At 38.7% G+C, this 15,195-nt stretch overlaps 1 protein-coding gene across 1 annotated transcript; it reads left to right on the plus strand.

The window, feature by feature from the left end:
- Positions 1-569: 569 nt before the first annotated feature.
- mttp (microsomal triglyceride transfer protein) lies at positions 570-14,340 on the plus strand. The gene is made up of 18 exons (XM_035659867.1): positions 570-761; positions 2,130-2,320; positions 2,449-2,592; positions 5,215-5,322; positions 5,418-5,534; positions 5,624-5,763; positions 5,847-5,997; positions 7,347-7,504; positions 7,653-7,821; positions 8,247-8,354; positions 8,535-8,747; positions 8,863-9,074; positions 9,221-9,318; positions 9,561-9,682; positions 9,918-10,145; positions 10,841-10,965; positions 13,093-13,263; positions 13,372-14,340. The coding sequence occupies exons 1-18, from the start codon at positions 701-703 to the stop codon at positions 13,517-13,519; spliced, it is 2,664 nt and encodes an 887-aa protein (XP_035515760.1). The 5' UTR covers positions 570-700; the 3' UTR covers positions 13,520-14,340.
- The last annotated feature ends 855 nt before the right edge of the window (positions 14,341-15,195 follow it).

Below are 15,195 nucleotides of genomic sequence, written 5' to 3' on the forward strand. Positions count from 1 at the left end.
CCCCCCCCCCAAAAAAAAGAAGAATCCCACATTCATACTGAAATGTACCAAACTTTTTGGGTCCCCTGGGATGCTGTAACTTGAGCTCGAGGGCCGGTTTACTTACAGACTGCCCATTTCCTCCAGCCAACCAAGACTCACCGACAAAGCACTGACTGTTTATCCCTAAAAAAGAAATTAGGTGAAAGGTGTCCAACATGAAGACGTCTCTCTGTACCACCTCTCGGTAAATATACATTTCTGCTAAATTAGATATTTTTGCGCTGATTGTATTCATTTTTCAATCAAACAATTTCACTGTTTGTCAGATCATGCAGCCTGCTTGAAACCTAGACAGCGAGTCTCACTCCTCCATTGATCATTTGAATCAATCAGATAATCCCATTTCACTGATTAATCGATCACATGGCCGCGCGCAGACGCAGATCCCGCCCCGGCTGTATTAAAACCTGGCTGCATCTGTCAATAAGCAGAAGTTCCTGTCAAATCTGTGCTCCGCAGGTTAATGATTTGCTGGTTATCTCGTACTTAGTACTTGAGCGTGGAGTTTGGAGTCTGCCCTCCCCTCCGATAAAACATAATAGGAGAAGCTTGGACTTGCTTTGCCTTTCTTTTTTTGGCCCTTTAGTGACTCCTCAGCCACTGACTCTTTTTCCTGTGTCGGTTTTTGATTCTTCTGGCTGCAGAGAGAGGAGACACAATGTTAACCCTCGTTGTGTTCTTGCTTTGTACAGCCTCATGTGTCTCAGCTTCAGCCAAAGGTGAGTGGATGGGTTGTGACTTTATTTCTGTGTGTAGATACAGTTTGTGGTAGTGGGATGTTTGGGGACAACAGAATATTTAATGCAAGATGAATGCATTTATTTGGGACAAGAAGAGCTCAACTACTAGAAATGTGTCATGTTTTATGAAGTTTATGTGTAGGTCTAAATGGCACTTTGGTGTGCCCTGGAGGCTTCTTCATAGAGGAAAAGTTGGGAAATTATTGATGAGCTTCATTTTAGTGTTTAAAATCCTTATATAAATGAATCCTGGCTGGATTTAGTGAGTAGTTTTTTCATTGTCAATGTAGTAGCTTCACATAATGTTCTGTTTGGTGGCATCACTGATTCATAAGAATATAGTGAAGAAAGATACAAGAATATAGTGAAGAAACACATATTTTATATCTTTTGGTGTTTTGCTTCTGATGTTCCCTAAGAATCTCTCAGTGTAGACCCAGAATTTGTATTTGTTGAATTCAGCCCCACGTTCTCCTCAATGACTGGTGATGAAATCAAATACTGACACGTCAGTCTGTCCTCCCTCGTGGCCTAATGTCATATCTAACAGAAAAGCTTGTCATTAATAGAGCAGAGGAGAGATTTTTATCTACGAACACGCCTTGTTAAATGGCCGCTGATTGAGTCACCTCAACGCTATCCGCAGACAGTATTTCTGTAAAATAGACACAAAATAATGAAAGAAGAGAAAGAGAAAGAGCAGTATATTCTATGGAAGTTTTTTAAAAAAACAACTTTCATGTCAATACCTGTCACTGCATTTGGGAAGCTAAAACACAAGTTAAGGGTACCTGGAATTACATATTTGAATGCAAAGCTGAAGAAAGCCTTACACCGCAAGACTTAATTTGTCAGTTTGTTACGAACAGATTATATTTATATCACCTATTAGAATGAATGTGAATCCATCTTGTCTTGTCATGAGCCACAGCTTTGTGAATTATTTTGGTAAAAAAGCACAATGCCTTTTAACAGAGGCTTTTACTCACCCATTTCGGCAGTCTTCATTATTAAAAATGACATGAATTACTGACATAGAGTCATTTATTTTGAGCCCATTCATTGAAGTGGACCCTTGTCATCTTGTCAAAGTTACATTATCATTAATGGCAAGGCAGTTTAAAGTGTAGATTTGCTTTTAAAAGTATGTGACAAACAAATGAAAATGACTGTTCACTGGGATGAATTACTGTAACAAGTTGCAGGTTTATACTAGTTGATATTTATAACTGACATTAAATGAAAAATGTATCTTAAAAGCTACGTTTGGAAAATGTTTGGCAGTAATATAAAGCGCCACTCTCCACTCGTGTGTTCTCTACAGCTGTGTTTTTTGTGTTTCTTCAGGTGGTGCTGCTGCTGGACCCCGGCTGAACAACAACCAGCTGTACAAATTCAGCTACACCACCGAGGTGCTGGTGGATAAGACTAGGGGGTCAAAAGAGGGCAGTGCTGGCTACAGGATCTCCAGCGATGTGGACGTCAACCTAGTTTGGAGAGATCCCAGCAGCAAAGATGAACAACTGATTCAGCTGGTGGTATGTTGGTCACATGTTGACATAGGATATGATGTCATTGCATAGTAAATTTTAGTCAGGTCAAATATGAGTGAGTTAGTTCTTCAGAGGTGATGGTTTGCTCAAATGAATGAATCTCTCATTCATAGATCTCAAATGTGAGGCTCAACCCTGCGTCCCGGCGATCAGAGAAGAAGAACGTCCTCCATGGATCCACAGCAGAAAGCGTTTTGGGGAAGACTAAATTAGCAGCTCTGACAAAACCTTTCTTACTGCATCTGAGAAATGGAAAGGTAAGAGCATTATCATTTCCACTCTTGGCACTTATCATGGTCGAAATACAACACCTTTTTACATAAAGAATGAATAGGAACAACATCAGCCAATTTCTGATTGTCATCTGACATGTAATGTTATAAATTCAGTAATGTACTTCCAGTACTGCCCTGTTGTAGTATTCAGAGAATTAATGAGCTTACCCTCATTGTGCTGGAGTGATGATGCTGGCAGGGGAAATACCAGACAACGTGTGTGTGTGCAAAGGTCTGCCGGTTCAGAGGGTCAATGAATGAATGAACAAGCCTGACTCAAAGAGTGGCTCCCGGTTGGTGGATAAGGCTCATACTGTCTTCTTACTGGCTGTGAGATGTTTGAGTTCAAGCCAAACTCATTCACTGTTATCACATCATTATCACTATATACTATCCCAATAGTGCCACCAGATGAAGAATAGCAAGCTGGTTGTTAGATATCTTATTAAAGGACCCAGGAGAATAATCATATGACATTGGTTCATGGCTAAATACTGTTGAAGAAATCTGCTGGCAAAGGTAAAGATCTCTTCACCCAAGTTTCCAGCCATAGTGGCATGGGGATGGCACTGTCAGTCTGTCTGTCCACCACTTTGGTCCAGACTGAAATATCTCAACAGCTGTTGAATGAATTTCTGTGAAATTTGGAACCGACACTCATTTCTCTTTCAAGATGAATTGTTTGTATGAACTTAGTACCATCATCAGGTCGAGATTTTACGTTTTGGTTTTGACCAAAGACCTGCAAAACTAATGACATTACCATCAGCCTCAGCTGTACTTTATGGATAGTGCTAATTAGTGGATGTTAGAATAGATAGATAGATAATTATACACTAAACTAAGATGGTGAACGTGGCATAAACATATCTGCTAAACATCAGCATTGTCATTTTACGCATCTTAGCACGCTGACATTAGCATTTATCTCTCACTGTGATCAAGTACAACCTCTTAGAGCCGCTTTAGTAGTTATTATGTTTTTTATTACATGTTATGTTTAGATATAGTAAAATCTTTAGTACAACATTCTAATAAGGCACCCTTTATTAAAAAAGTGTTTATAAGTTCTAACTTTTTGTTGTTTATTATGAATGGTTATTCATGAATATATAGGTAAGTTATAAGAATAGAAATAATAACGGTTTTTGGGTTGCCATGTTATGAAAATTCCCTTTGATTTCTTTGACTGGACTGTATGACCACTTAACCTCAGGAAACTGACATCATTTATTAACATCTTATTGAACATTTCTCAATAGATTACAACATTTATAACTGAATTAATACCAAATAAAACAAATTAACACTAGCGAAAACCTAAAATGTGTTCTTATTAATGGCCTAGAACAGATTTATAAAGTATAAGTAAAACAATTAGTTATAATGTTTAAACCCTTTATTAAGAAATGGTACCAAGATCTCTAATGTCCACTGTTGCATAAAGGGTCCAGTGTGTAACATTTAGGAGGATCTACTGGCAGGAATTGAATATAATATTAATAGATATGTTTTGATTAGTGTATAATCACCTGAAAATAGAAATCCTTCAGTTTTTGTTACCTTAGAATGATCCATTTTTATCTACAGAGGGAACGTGTCCTCTTTGGAGGCTGCCATGTTTCTATAGTAGCCCGGAACGGACAAACCAAACACTGACTCTAGATAGTGCCACCGTAGTTTCTCCTACATGCTTGAAAGACCTGATCTGTATTCAAATGGTTGCAATCTGTAACTTCACCGCTAGATGCCACTAAATCCTACACACTGGTTTTTAAACCATTGTTCACCAAAACAAAACAAGTCTTAGCTAAACTTTACCTCTCGGGATTAATACTGGTTCAGTGTGGAGGGAAGGTTGGAAGAATGAACGGTGTGATACAGGATAGATGTGTCTCCCCCGGTGTTGTTATTTATACTGATGGCAGGCTGTTGCAGGAAAAATACACAGAGTAGCAGTGGGCAATCTATTTATGGTGGTCCTAGATGATATTGTGGCTGAGCACCAGAAATAAATTACATACTGTATAGGAGACAGCGTAGGATGATGTAATAGGCTGGTTTCTTCACTGATGAGCAGGACACAGAGTCCATCATTGAGCAAAACTGAAGCCTCATTGGGAAACTCTGCGTTGTGATATGATATTTCTCAAGATGAACAAAGCTCATTTGGCTGAGCTTTGGTTCCATTATTTTAATATGATATCCCATAACGTAGGTAAACATAAGACTGACCCAACTTTCATGCTGGTCATTCCTGTGTGCTGATGTGTATTGAGAATATAATTAGAGACAGCATACTGCCTGCCAGGTTGAGTCTTTTTAAAATTTTGAGGTGCTAATACCAAAGTATTCTGGTTTTGTTTTTGATCGGCACTTCAAAGAATATCTTTTATTTCTGCATGTAATGTAAATAGTCTCTGATGTCATGACCATGCACACATGTAGAAGGAAAACTGACTGAGCTTTGTGAGCGGCAGCACGTACAGTAGCTTGTTGGACGCAGCAGCTGCTTTATCTGCTGGACAGATTGTCTTGGGATCATTGTTCAAAAGCATAAAATTATTTTTAACATGTTGCTTTCTTTTTACGTGTCTGCTGTAGGCAAAAGCATTTTATTCCTACTGGGCCGAACCTGCAACCATCAAGAACCTTAAAAGAGGGCTGGCCAGCTTACTGCAAGTACAGCTCAAAACTGGGAAGGTTATAGAGGTAAATGGCATGATAATACTCCCATCACATGTATTCACATCATTTATATTTTATTACATATAGCTAATGTGAACAAACTTAATGTCTGTGAACAGAATGATGTGTCTGGAAGGTGCACAGTTGAGTACAAGGCGGTCAAAGGTCAAGTGACAAGAACCAAAATCCTGGAGACCTGTAAGACAGCAGAGACCGGATTCACCACACACAGTCAGGTATGTCAGCATCCAGACCAACTCACAATGCTCAAACTGGACTGTTACTGAATGACTAATAAATTTGGCCTTTATGTGTTCCCCTTCAGGTTATGGGTGTGAGTAAGAAGTCCAGTTCTGTTACAGTGTTCACACTCGAAGATGGTTTCATCCGCTCGGCCGTGGCTGACGAAACACACTCACTGGCTGTCAACACCCACAGATCTACTGCAGCCAAAGTCGTGTCCAAGTAAATGCCTTAACAAAGAATTTAAGTAAGCTGCCATTTCTAATATTGGGCGCACTTTAAATTTAAAATGTCTTGCTTTCCAGGCAAACCCTCACATTGGTAGGGACAGAGGCTGGACCGCTGGAAGTTGCTGGGAAAGATGTGGCTGGTGTTGTCAAGTCAATCGATGCCAAACTGGCTGCTGTTGGTATTGTGGCGGAGAAGGTCAAATCCCAGTGCAAGGGCTGTCCATCAGTGAGTATCTGTTCACTTTCACACACTAAATCATAACTTTCATGGCCATATTTAGCCATGCTCCATTAAATGACTTTGTTCCAGACTGAATTACCTCAAGTATTGAATAGGTTGACATGACAATTTGTACAGATATTGGTCCCCAGAGGACGAATCATGATGATTTTGGTGATTCCTTAAAATTTCCTCTAGCTCCATCATCAGGTCAAATTTCCAATTTTCTAATACTCTGGTTTTCTTACAAAATTACCAGCAAAACTAATTACATTTCCATCAGCACCAGCTGTACTTGAAATGCTAATTAGTCAATGTTTGCATGGTAACATGATCAACCATGTGAACATGGTAATCATTATACCTGCTAAGGGCCAGCATGTTCTCATTTTGAGCATACTGACATGGTAGAATTTGCAATTAGCGTTTACAACCTCACAGAGCTGCAGACATGGCTTCAGACTCTTAGTCTTGTCACATAATAATTAGAATGATTTGTCATATAATGATTTCATTGTGGCATCTGTCTGTCTGTGGACACATTCTTGTGAACATAGCAAGTCAAGAACAAAACACATACCACACAAAGTGGACCATATAGCAGATTTTACCTGAAGCTCCTTCCTGCAACAGTTTGCATATTTAAGGATAATTTTTGTTTATTACAACTTAGGTGTTTGGCTCTCTTATGATAACATTTAACTCATCAGAGTTACTGCTAAAATCTGGGAGCATGTCGGCATTGCTACAGTGAAGTCACAAAAAAAGTGGTCAAATTGTGTTGGGTTTGGATGAGGTGATAATTTTACCATTGGCCTTGGTTTTCTCTTCAAAATAAGTGGTTAAAGGGGTTTGTTTAAAACCTGTATGATCTGACTGATTGTGTTTCTTGCCCCATCTGACTTCTCTTAACGATCAGGGATTAGCAATGTTGATATGTTGAAAATGAGAGGAACTATGAAAAAAAAAACTAAAGTTAAGCAACAAACTGCAATTATTGTTTATCTTTCAAGTTTCCATCATCATCGCCCCTGTGTAATTGTAATTATGAGTTAAGTAGTAAGTAAAACATTTTTTAAAATTGACTAACTTGTTTTCATGAACTTGTATAAGTCATTATTACTAGGTGGCACTCTCACGCTCTTTACTGAATCAGTACAACTAACATTTTGAAGCCTACAGCCCTTCTATGGTTAGTATGGAGTATGAAGGTCTGGGTCGCACGAGTCATTATTACAGAGCGATTTCTAAGTAACACTGTATTGGTAAATAGATACTGTATATTTCTGTACTGTAATTACTGACTGAAGACGATCTGTCTCCTAATCCCCTCTCCCGTGTGTTCTCCCCCTTAGCTTTTTGAACATTGGCAGACTCAACAGAAGCTGCTGGAGCCAGCAAGCCTGTCCAAAGCCACGGCTCCTCGCAGCTTCCTGGCCCTCATCCAGGGCATTAGGAAGGCGTCCAAGGACGAGATCCTCAAAGTGCTGAAGAGTGCCAGCAAGACATCTCTGTAAACAAGCTCCTCCTTCTTCCCTACATCTTAATTTACTTACTGATTTCATCAATCTATGGTTTCTTTTAATTAGTCTACCTTTTAAGATTGAGAATGTGAGGATCCAAGAACATTACCTCACCGTTATTGTGTTTACCTTCTTCAGACCTCAGGTGGTGGATGCTGTGACCTCCTCCCAGACCACTGCATCTCTGGATGCCATGCTTGAATTTCTTAACTTCACCGACACCAAAGGTTTGGTTCTGCAGGAGAGATTTCTCTATGCATGCGGCTTTGCTTCACATCCCAATGAGAGGATGCTCCAGGCTCTGCTGGTGAGTGTCTTAAAAACAGAACTGGCTAATTAAAGGAAAGATTAAGACCTGCTGTCATATAGTACATATCAGTGATTTATATATGGAAATGGTGCTTCACCTGCACTCAAAAGTGGTACTGGTTAAAAAAACACCTCACCTTACTTCCTGTTTTGATCAATTTGGTAAATTGTATTTTCAACTACTATGGACTGTCCATTAGCTGATACTCAGAGAATCATCAAATTCCCTCAAATTGTATTAGCTTTTTTCTTGAATTAATTTTGTGGGGAAAAATCTCCTCATTAATTGCTCATATGTAATATATGATATTTAAAATTTTGTTTTAAGAATAACTCTGCAAAACCATTTTACATTATACTGAAATTATATGCCAGCATTGAATATTTTTGATTGAATTTTAATGATAAAAATTTCCTTTTCAGGATATTTCAAATGGAAAGATTGGCAGCACTGACATCAAAGAGTCAGTAGTGATCATTATGGGAGCCCTGGTCCATAAGCTTTGTCAGAAAGGAGGGTGCAACTTACCGGTAAGCTTCCAAGAAGTTAATAAATGACAAGTTACATATGAATGCAGTGCCTATTTTAATGTAAAACTTGTTGAATAGGCTGAAATGTGTGTTTTCTTTGTGGAATACTGTGTAAACAAAACCAATTTGAATGAATCCAAGAGCTGACTGATGATCTTCTGCTGTATATTTACCTCACAGACAGTGGTGCAGGTGAAGAAGCTGCTTCTTGACGGTCCTGAAAGCACACAGGTAGAGTCCGAGGTCCAGATGTATCTTCTGGCTCTGAAGAACTCTATGCTTCCGGAGGCTATTCCCATCTTCACCAAATATGCAGAGTCAGAATTGGGAGCTTACAGCACCATCGCCCTCACTTCTCTGCAGAGATACGATGTCAAACTCATGACCAATGAGGTAAGCCACTGTGTACATGACACTTCATTTTAACTGATGTTTTCGAGTGTTTCTGCTATGTGAAGCTAGCTAGAATATAACAACAACTGAAACTTAATATTTATGTCATTTGTAGGTGAAGCAGACAGTGAACAGGGTTTACCACCAGAATCGAAGGATCTATGAGAAAAATGTGAGAGCTGCTGCTGCTGACGTCATCCTCAGTAGCAACCCGTCATACATGGAAGTCAAGAATCTGCTTCTGTCTATTGGAAATCTGCCTCATGAAATGAACAAGTACATGCTATCTAAGATCCAGGATATCCTCCACTTCCAGTTGCCTGCCAGGTTTGTTATGGAGCAACAGAAATTACCTTTCCTTTCGAGTTTCGGAGTTGAACACAAAAAAAGAGCATTTGTATAACAGAACATAAATAGAAAGAGTTTTAATTGCAGCCATTTATTGTACAATATATATATTTTTTCATTTTCAGCAAAGTTATACAACAAGCTATGAGGGACATGATTTCCCATAACTACGATCGTTTTGCAAAGGTTGGGTCATCGTCTGCATTCTCGGGATTCATGGCACGTAAGTAATCAAACCTTATTTCCAAGCCTGAAATAAATTACACACTATATTGTTTCAAGATTTAGAATCTGAGATGAAGTGAAGAAAAAAGATAATAAGATTTGAGTCAACTAAGTCAAACATTAGCATTGACCTTTGGGGTAGCTTCACACCATTTTGAGTCTCACTATTATTTGCTTTTAAATAACATCACAACAGTCCATGTATGTTGACTGAGTACTTTAAAATCCTCATTCTTACAGAATCTGCTGATGTGACGTCCACATACAGTTTGGACATCCTGTATTCAGGCTCTGGGATCCTGAGGAGAAGCAACATGAATATGTATGGTGCTAGTAAAGGAGCAACGCTACATGGGCTACAGGTAAGGAAACCACATAATGAAACTGAAGTGAACTAATGTAATATATACTAAACATATATTTTGATGTTTTTTTGCTGCTTTATGCTGTTTTCATACACGACCCTTGTACTTGCTTTGCCTGTCCTCATGAATTTTTTTTTTTTTTGAATTTTGATGTAGTGTATGTGAAATATCAGAACAGATCATTATCGAATTGCTACTTTGAACTAATTTTGATATTCTTCCTGTCTTCCAGGTGGCAATTGAGGCCCAGGGTCTGGAGTCACTGATAGCTGCCACACCAGACCAGGGAGAGGAAGACCTGGAGTCGTTTGCTGGAATGTCAGCTCTGCTGTTCGGCGTCCAGCTGCGGCCCGTCACCTTCTTCAAGGGTTACAGTGACCTCATGTCCAAAATGTTCTCCATGAGCGGAGAGCCTATGAATGTAGTGAAGGGTCTCATCCTGTTGACTGATCATTCTGAGGTAAGCAGTTACTACAGTATACTACACTGATGCCCCATTTACATGACACCTTAATATAATAGGTGAACATCATCCTAGTGTTTAAAGTTTACATTTGGTATGGTTACGAACGAGAGTGACTGCCAGTAGTATTGAGTTGGGCATGACAGGAAGGTCGTTGACTCTAGGTCCTTGGCGATGACCTAGGCTATATGAAGTTTATGAAAGGAGAACAGGATTTAACAACAACTCGAGTAAAATAACAGTATTGATCATTTTTCAACAGCTTGAAATTCTCACAATGTTTTTACATTCAACTGCAAAGCAGAAGGATTGGGCACACAATGCATAGACTTTGACACTGGAGAGTCAGTCAACAGTCAGGACTGCTTTTGTTTTAGTTTTCCTAAACTTAACATACTACTTGCATGTTACATTACAGTCTATATGGGCCATTTAGGAAAACATTGACACACAGCCTATTTTGCCATATATGTATGAGTACTTTTCTACTTGGTCAGAGGAATACAGATAGTATTTGACTCAAGTTAATAATGTCAGTTGTTGAGCTTAGTGAGTTGGAACAGGGTCTAAATGTGCACTGCTGATACGAGGATGTGGCATTTTTTATGCCTTTTGCTGTGGCTATTTCAGACATAACCGAGTATTTCATTGTGTGTTTTAATTTTCTGTCCTGCTCACCTTCTCTGCTCCAGGTGATCCAGCTGCAGTCCGGTCTGAAGGCGAGTGCAGAGTTCCAAGGAGGCTTAGCCATTGACATCTCTGGAGGCATGGAGATCAGTCTGTGGTACAGGGAGTCCAAGACCAGCGTCAACAACAGGTACGGCTCAGAGACAATACAATAAAACAGCTGTTGCAGTTGTTTTTGTCTTGTAGCTGAATTAGGGCATCAGCAATCCTTTTAAATAATATTATGTGCCGTGTATATACAGTAGGTCACAGCCTCTACAACCGTAAATGATTATCTCACTGAGTACGTTTCTGAAGTACTGTATGTACAGTGTGATGTAATACACTTGCAGGGCAAAGGCCTTTGTGATAGGCAGACAATTCTTAAAAAACAACCTTTGTGACTGAAAGGAAAGTTGTTTTAGAAGTTCAAGCTATGTCACCGCACTGCAAATAGATTTCTGTTGATGTTGGATTCATGTGAACTTTAGATGGTCTATAAGTGTTGTCTGATTCATTTGTTCCACCAGCACGTTGAACACGCTCCAGTATTGTGCTTCGCGAGTGTCTCATTTTTAGGTTTGTGTGGATATGACGTAAGCTCTGTCTGGTTCTCTATTTTAAAACATTACAGTCGAGGCACAACAGTAGCCACTGAAAATGGAGCGCATCATCATGCTGGTATCGGTTTGCTTGCGGCATCTGGTGATGAAACAGGATTTAAAGAACAATGCCACAGATTTTTAACATTTAAATACGGTGTCATTTTCCTGTGCAAGAAGGGCTGCATATGCACCTTATTACTTTACCAACAACATTGTCCCTAACAGTAATTTCAAGAACCAAAACTAATTTGAATAGGTAAAATATTCTTTTTTTCATTTATTTATTATTGATAATGCGTTTGAGAAGTTACTTAACAAGAACTTAACATAGCAAAGGAAGTTATAAAACGAAATGTTGGTATCCGGACTAAAACCCAGTTTTTATACTAGCCATTTGAAACAATACCCTGTCCTAGTGCCTTATAATTATGCTTTCATTAGTGACACATCTAATCTACAGCTCTGTAAATGTCCACTATGATTACAAACGATGGAAAAGAAAAGGGAATTTTAAGTTAAGGTGCAAAAACATGCAATGTTATCAATGTAAATTGATAACAAGAATATGATTTAAGAGCAAAGAGCTTCTATCGCTTTTCTAGATCACTGTTAAGGGTCAGATCTTGAATTTGGTCTTCACAATGATTTGACCCATGTGCGGAGGGGAATGGCAGAGGCAGGTGAATGGATCAGCATAGTTGTACCTCGTCCACTCTGATAATAGACAGGCAGGCTATCTATAGAAGCAGAACAAACCACACTGGCATCTTTGCCAAGGCATGTCTCTGCCGGCAAGTTACAGAGGTTGGATGTTCAGCCGGTTGGCACAGACTTTGATTTGAAACATAAGGGGAAGTTGACACATTAAACTCTACTTGGTAGTGTCTGAGCTTAACTGTGCCTTTAAGCCACTGATACAAACTGTATGATACAAATATATGGAAGAATATGGAAGCTGACTCGTACAATATACCTTTTTCCCAGCAGCCATTTTAACATGAAATAGTAAGATAAGCACAGGTTTTACTAGTGAGGTTCTGTTCTATTTAGTGTAGCAGAGCCTTTCAGTGAACCAACGTGTACAATAGCAGCACCCTGACTCTGTTTGACCTGAATGGAACTGAGCCTGAGTTTGTATAAATGGTAACACCTGTGTTTACCCTACTATTCCATGTCAAAATGGCTGCTGTGAAAAATACTATTATATTATTATATATCAGAACACCTAAAACTTTCAAAACAGGATTTATTTTAACTTCCCTTAAATGGCCTTGATGTGAGTAACAATACCGCTCTCTAATATGTCCCAGTATGAAAAATAGAACAATAATAATTTCCCTATTTTTTACCACTTTTACCCAACTTCAAAAACTCATGTTTGTGTTGTGGAACACTATTTTAAATGTGAAAAATTCACAAATTGTGAAGTGGATTTTGGACATTTAGTAATGTAATGTAATAACTTCAGATGACATGTGATTTTATATATATCCTATCACATGTGTAACTCCATTTCACAGGTAAAGATACATTTAAATAAAATTAAAATTAAAATGCTTTTTGGACATTTACCCTGTAAAATATTTGTATTTTCATATGAAGAAACACAAGTTTTACTTTATCTTATTTTCTGTCCGTTGGACACATTTTCACTTGGTTTTTATTCGTTTCAGGGGAGCGTTAGTGGTCACTGGCAACGTTACAGTGGACATGGACTTTATGAGAGCGGGTGTGGAGGTCAGCTTCGAAACAGAGGCATCGCTGGACTTCATCACTACTGTCCAGTTTTCTAAATATCCTTTCCTGGTGTGCATGCAGATGGACAAAACTACCTTCCCCGTCAGGTACTGTGAGACCCTCCCGAAAAAAAAAGTTTCAAGGCTCTTTGGGGTTTTATTATTAAATCAGGTTGTTCAAACCCTAATTGTCTATTCTCCATCTTCTGCTTTCAGTGAATACCTGACCAAGTATGAGAGCTTATCATCAGGGAAGAGCGTTGTGTCGCATAAGAGCAAGAAGCAGCTCGTCCCTGGGTCTGAATTCCCACTTCACCAGGAGAACTCAAACATGTGCAAGAAGGTGTTTGACTCCAGCTGGTAGAAGAGATACAGAGAACTATCCAGGAACAAGATGTCATTCTTATGGGCAGAGTATTGTCACTCAAAGAAGGTTTATTGCATTCAGGGACAGCTATCACACCTCAGCCTCATGCAGTGAAAGACTGTAAGACAGAGAAGTGGTGAACAACACATGCAATGTTTACATTCCTGTGAGTATTTAAGTCATTTTAATTTGACATTTTGTTTTGAAATCATCTTGAATTGTCTTTTTATGGATTTCTTTCAAATGTATTTATGATAGGCACACACAGGATGTATGTTTTATTTTGATGGGTAATACTCAGCATGAATAGTACCACTGTAATTTTTCCCAGCAGAGTTACAGTAAAGATTAACATGTAAATATCACGCTGGAAACAGTGGGTTAACTTTCCGCATGAACAGAAACGCTCCTTTCTGTCAACATTCCTTTGTTTTTTAATTAGATGTGTTTACTAAGGAGGAGCAATTTATTGTTTTGTGTCACTGTATCACTGTTCACACACTTGAAATAACTTATTTAGCATAGTATGATCAATTAATTAAATTCTTTTATAATCACGTTGGTCATTTCTAATTGTCTCTATGGATAGGATGTGTGTGCATTGTCTTTACTTTGTACTCGCAAGATTTGAGGTGAAAATTTAATGTCCAAAAATTAATCCATCAACACTTGAATATATTTTTTGTACATTGCTGTAATTGCTCTGTTTGTCTAAAAACATTTGGGTAGTTTTGAGACTACTGAGCTACTCTCAACTTGTGTTTCTATATGAAGGAAATCAGTTTGTTAGATCTGCAATTGGCTGACAATAAATGTGCACTGGAAACACTTTTGATTTTTGACTTGGCTTATGGATTTACATTCAGCAAAACAATGTGTATGAACAGTTTTAACCCTCTGTATGCCGTTAAAGGGACACTCCATCAATTTTACAAAGTCTGTTTATTTGTCAAGAGCAGTACTGCTTAGCCTGTGAAAACATTAAATAACACATTGAGCTTTGTTAGGTCTGAGACTTACCTTAGATTAAGAACTACTGATTTTTAACAGAACGTCTGTCTTACAAAATGGGATCATCGACTTTGAAAGACACCATCAAGTCAGAATAGCTCAGCCTCTGCTGCTTTTAAATTTAGTACAACACCAAATTTCAAGAGTACTCATCGGGTACACAGTGCTCATTGCAACCATACATGGCATAATCAAAATATCTCGCAATTAGACTGGCCAGATGGCAAAGTCTTATTTTTGAACCTGTATAGATTACAGCAGGTTTGGTAAAATAATTTTTTTTTTCTACTCCATACTTTGTTGGTTGTCCATATTAGCACACATTTTTGTTAGCTGAACGATTTTGTTTAGTTAATTTGTACTTACAGTTTGTGGCATGTCCGAGGAGACAAAATGTACCTTAGTGGCCTAAATGTATCACACACTTGTTGATCCAGGTGAAGCAATAAATCTTGACTTTTTTTGTGTCACAGCTGTGACATCAGAGCCCCTACTGGCATCTAAATACAACAACTGGGCCTTAATGTAGATTCTTTAGAAACCACTGAGAGCAGCTGGGGGCAAAACCAGTGTCTGCCAGTCTCGCTGCATCCACAGCAACCGAGTAAACACTGCAGCAAACTGTCAGGTTAAACTTAAGCCTCGGCCCGGGTGATGTTTCA

Source organism: Morone saxatilis, unplaced genomic scaffold, assembly GCF_004916995.1.
Source record: "Morone saxatilis isolate NCDOM2014 unplaced genomic scaffold, NCSU_SB_2.0 Contig17, whole genome shotgun sequence".
Lineage (NCBI taxonomy): Eukaryota > Metazoa > Chordata > Actinopteri > Moronidae > Morone > Morone saxatilis.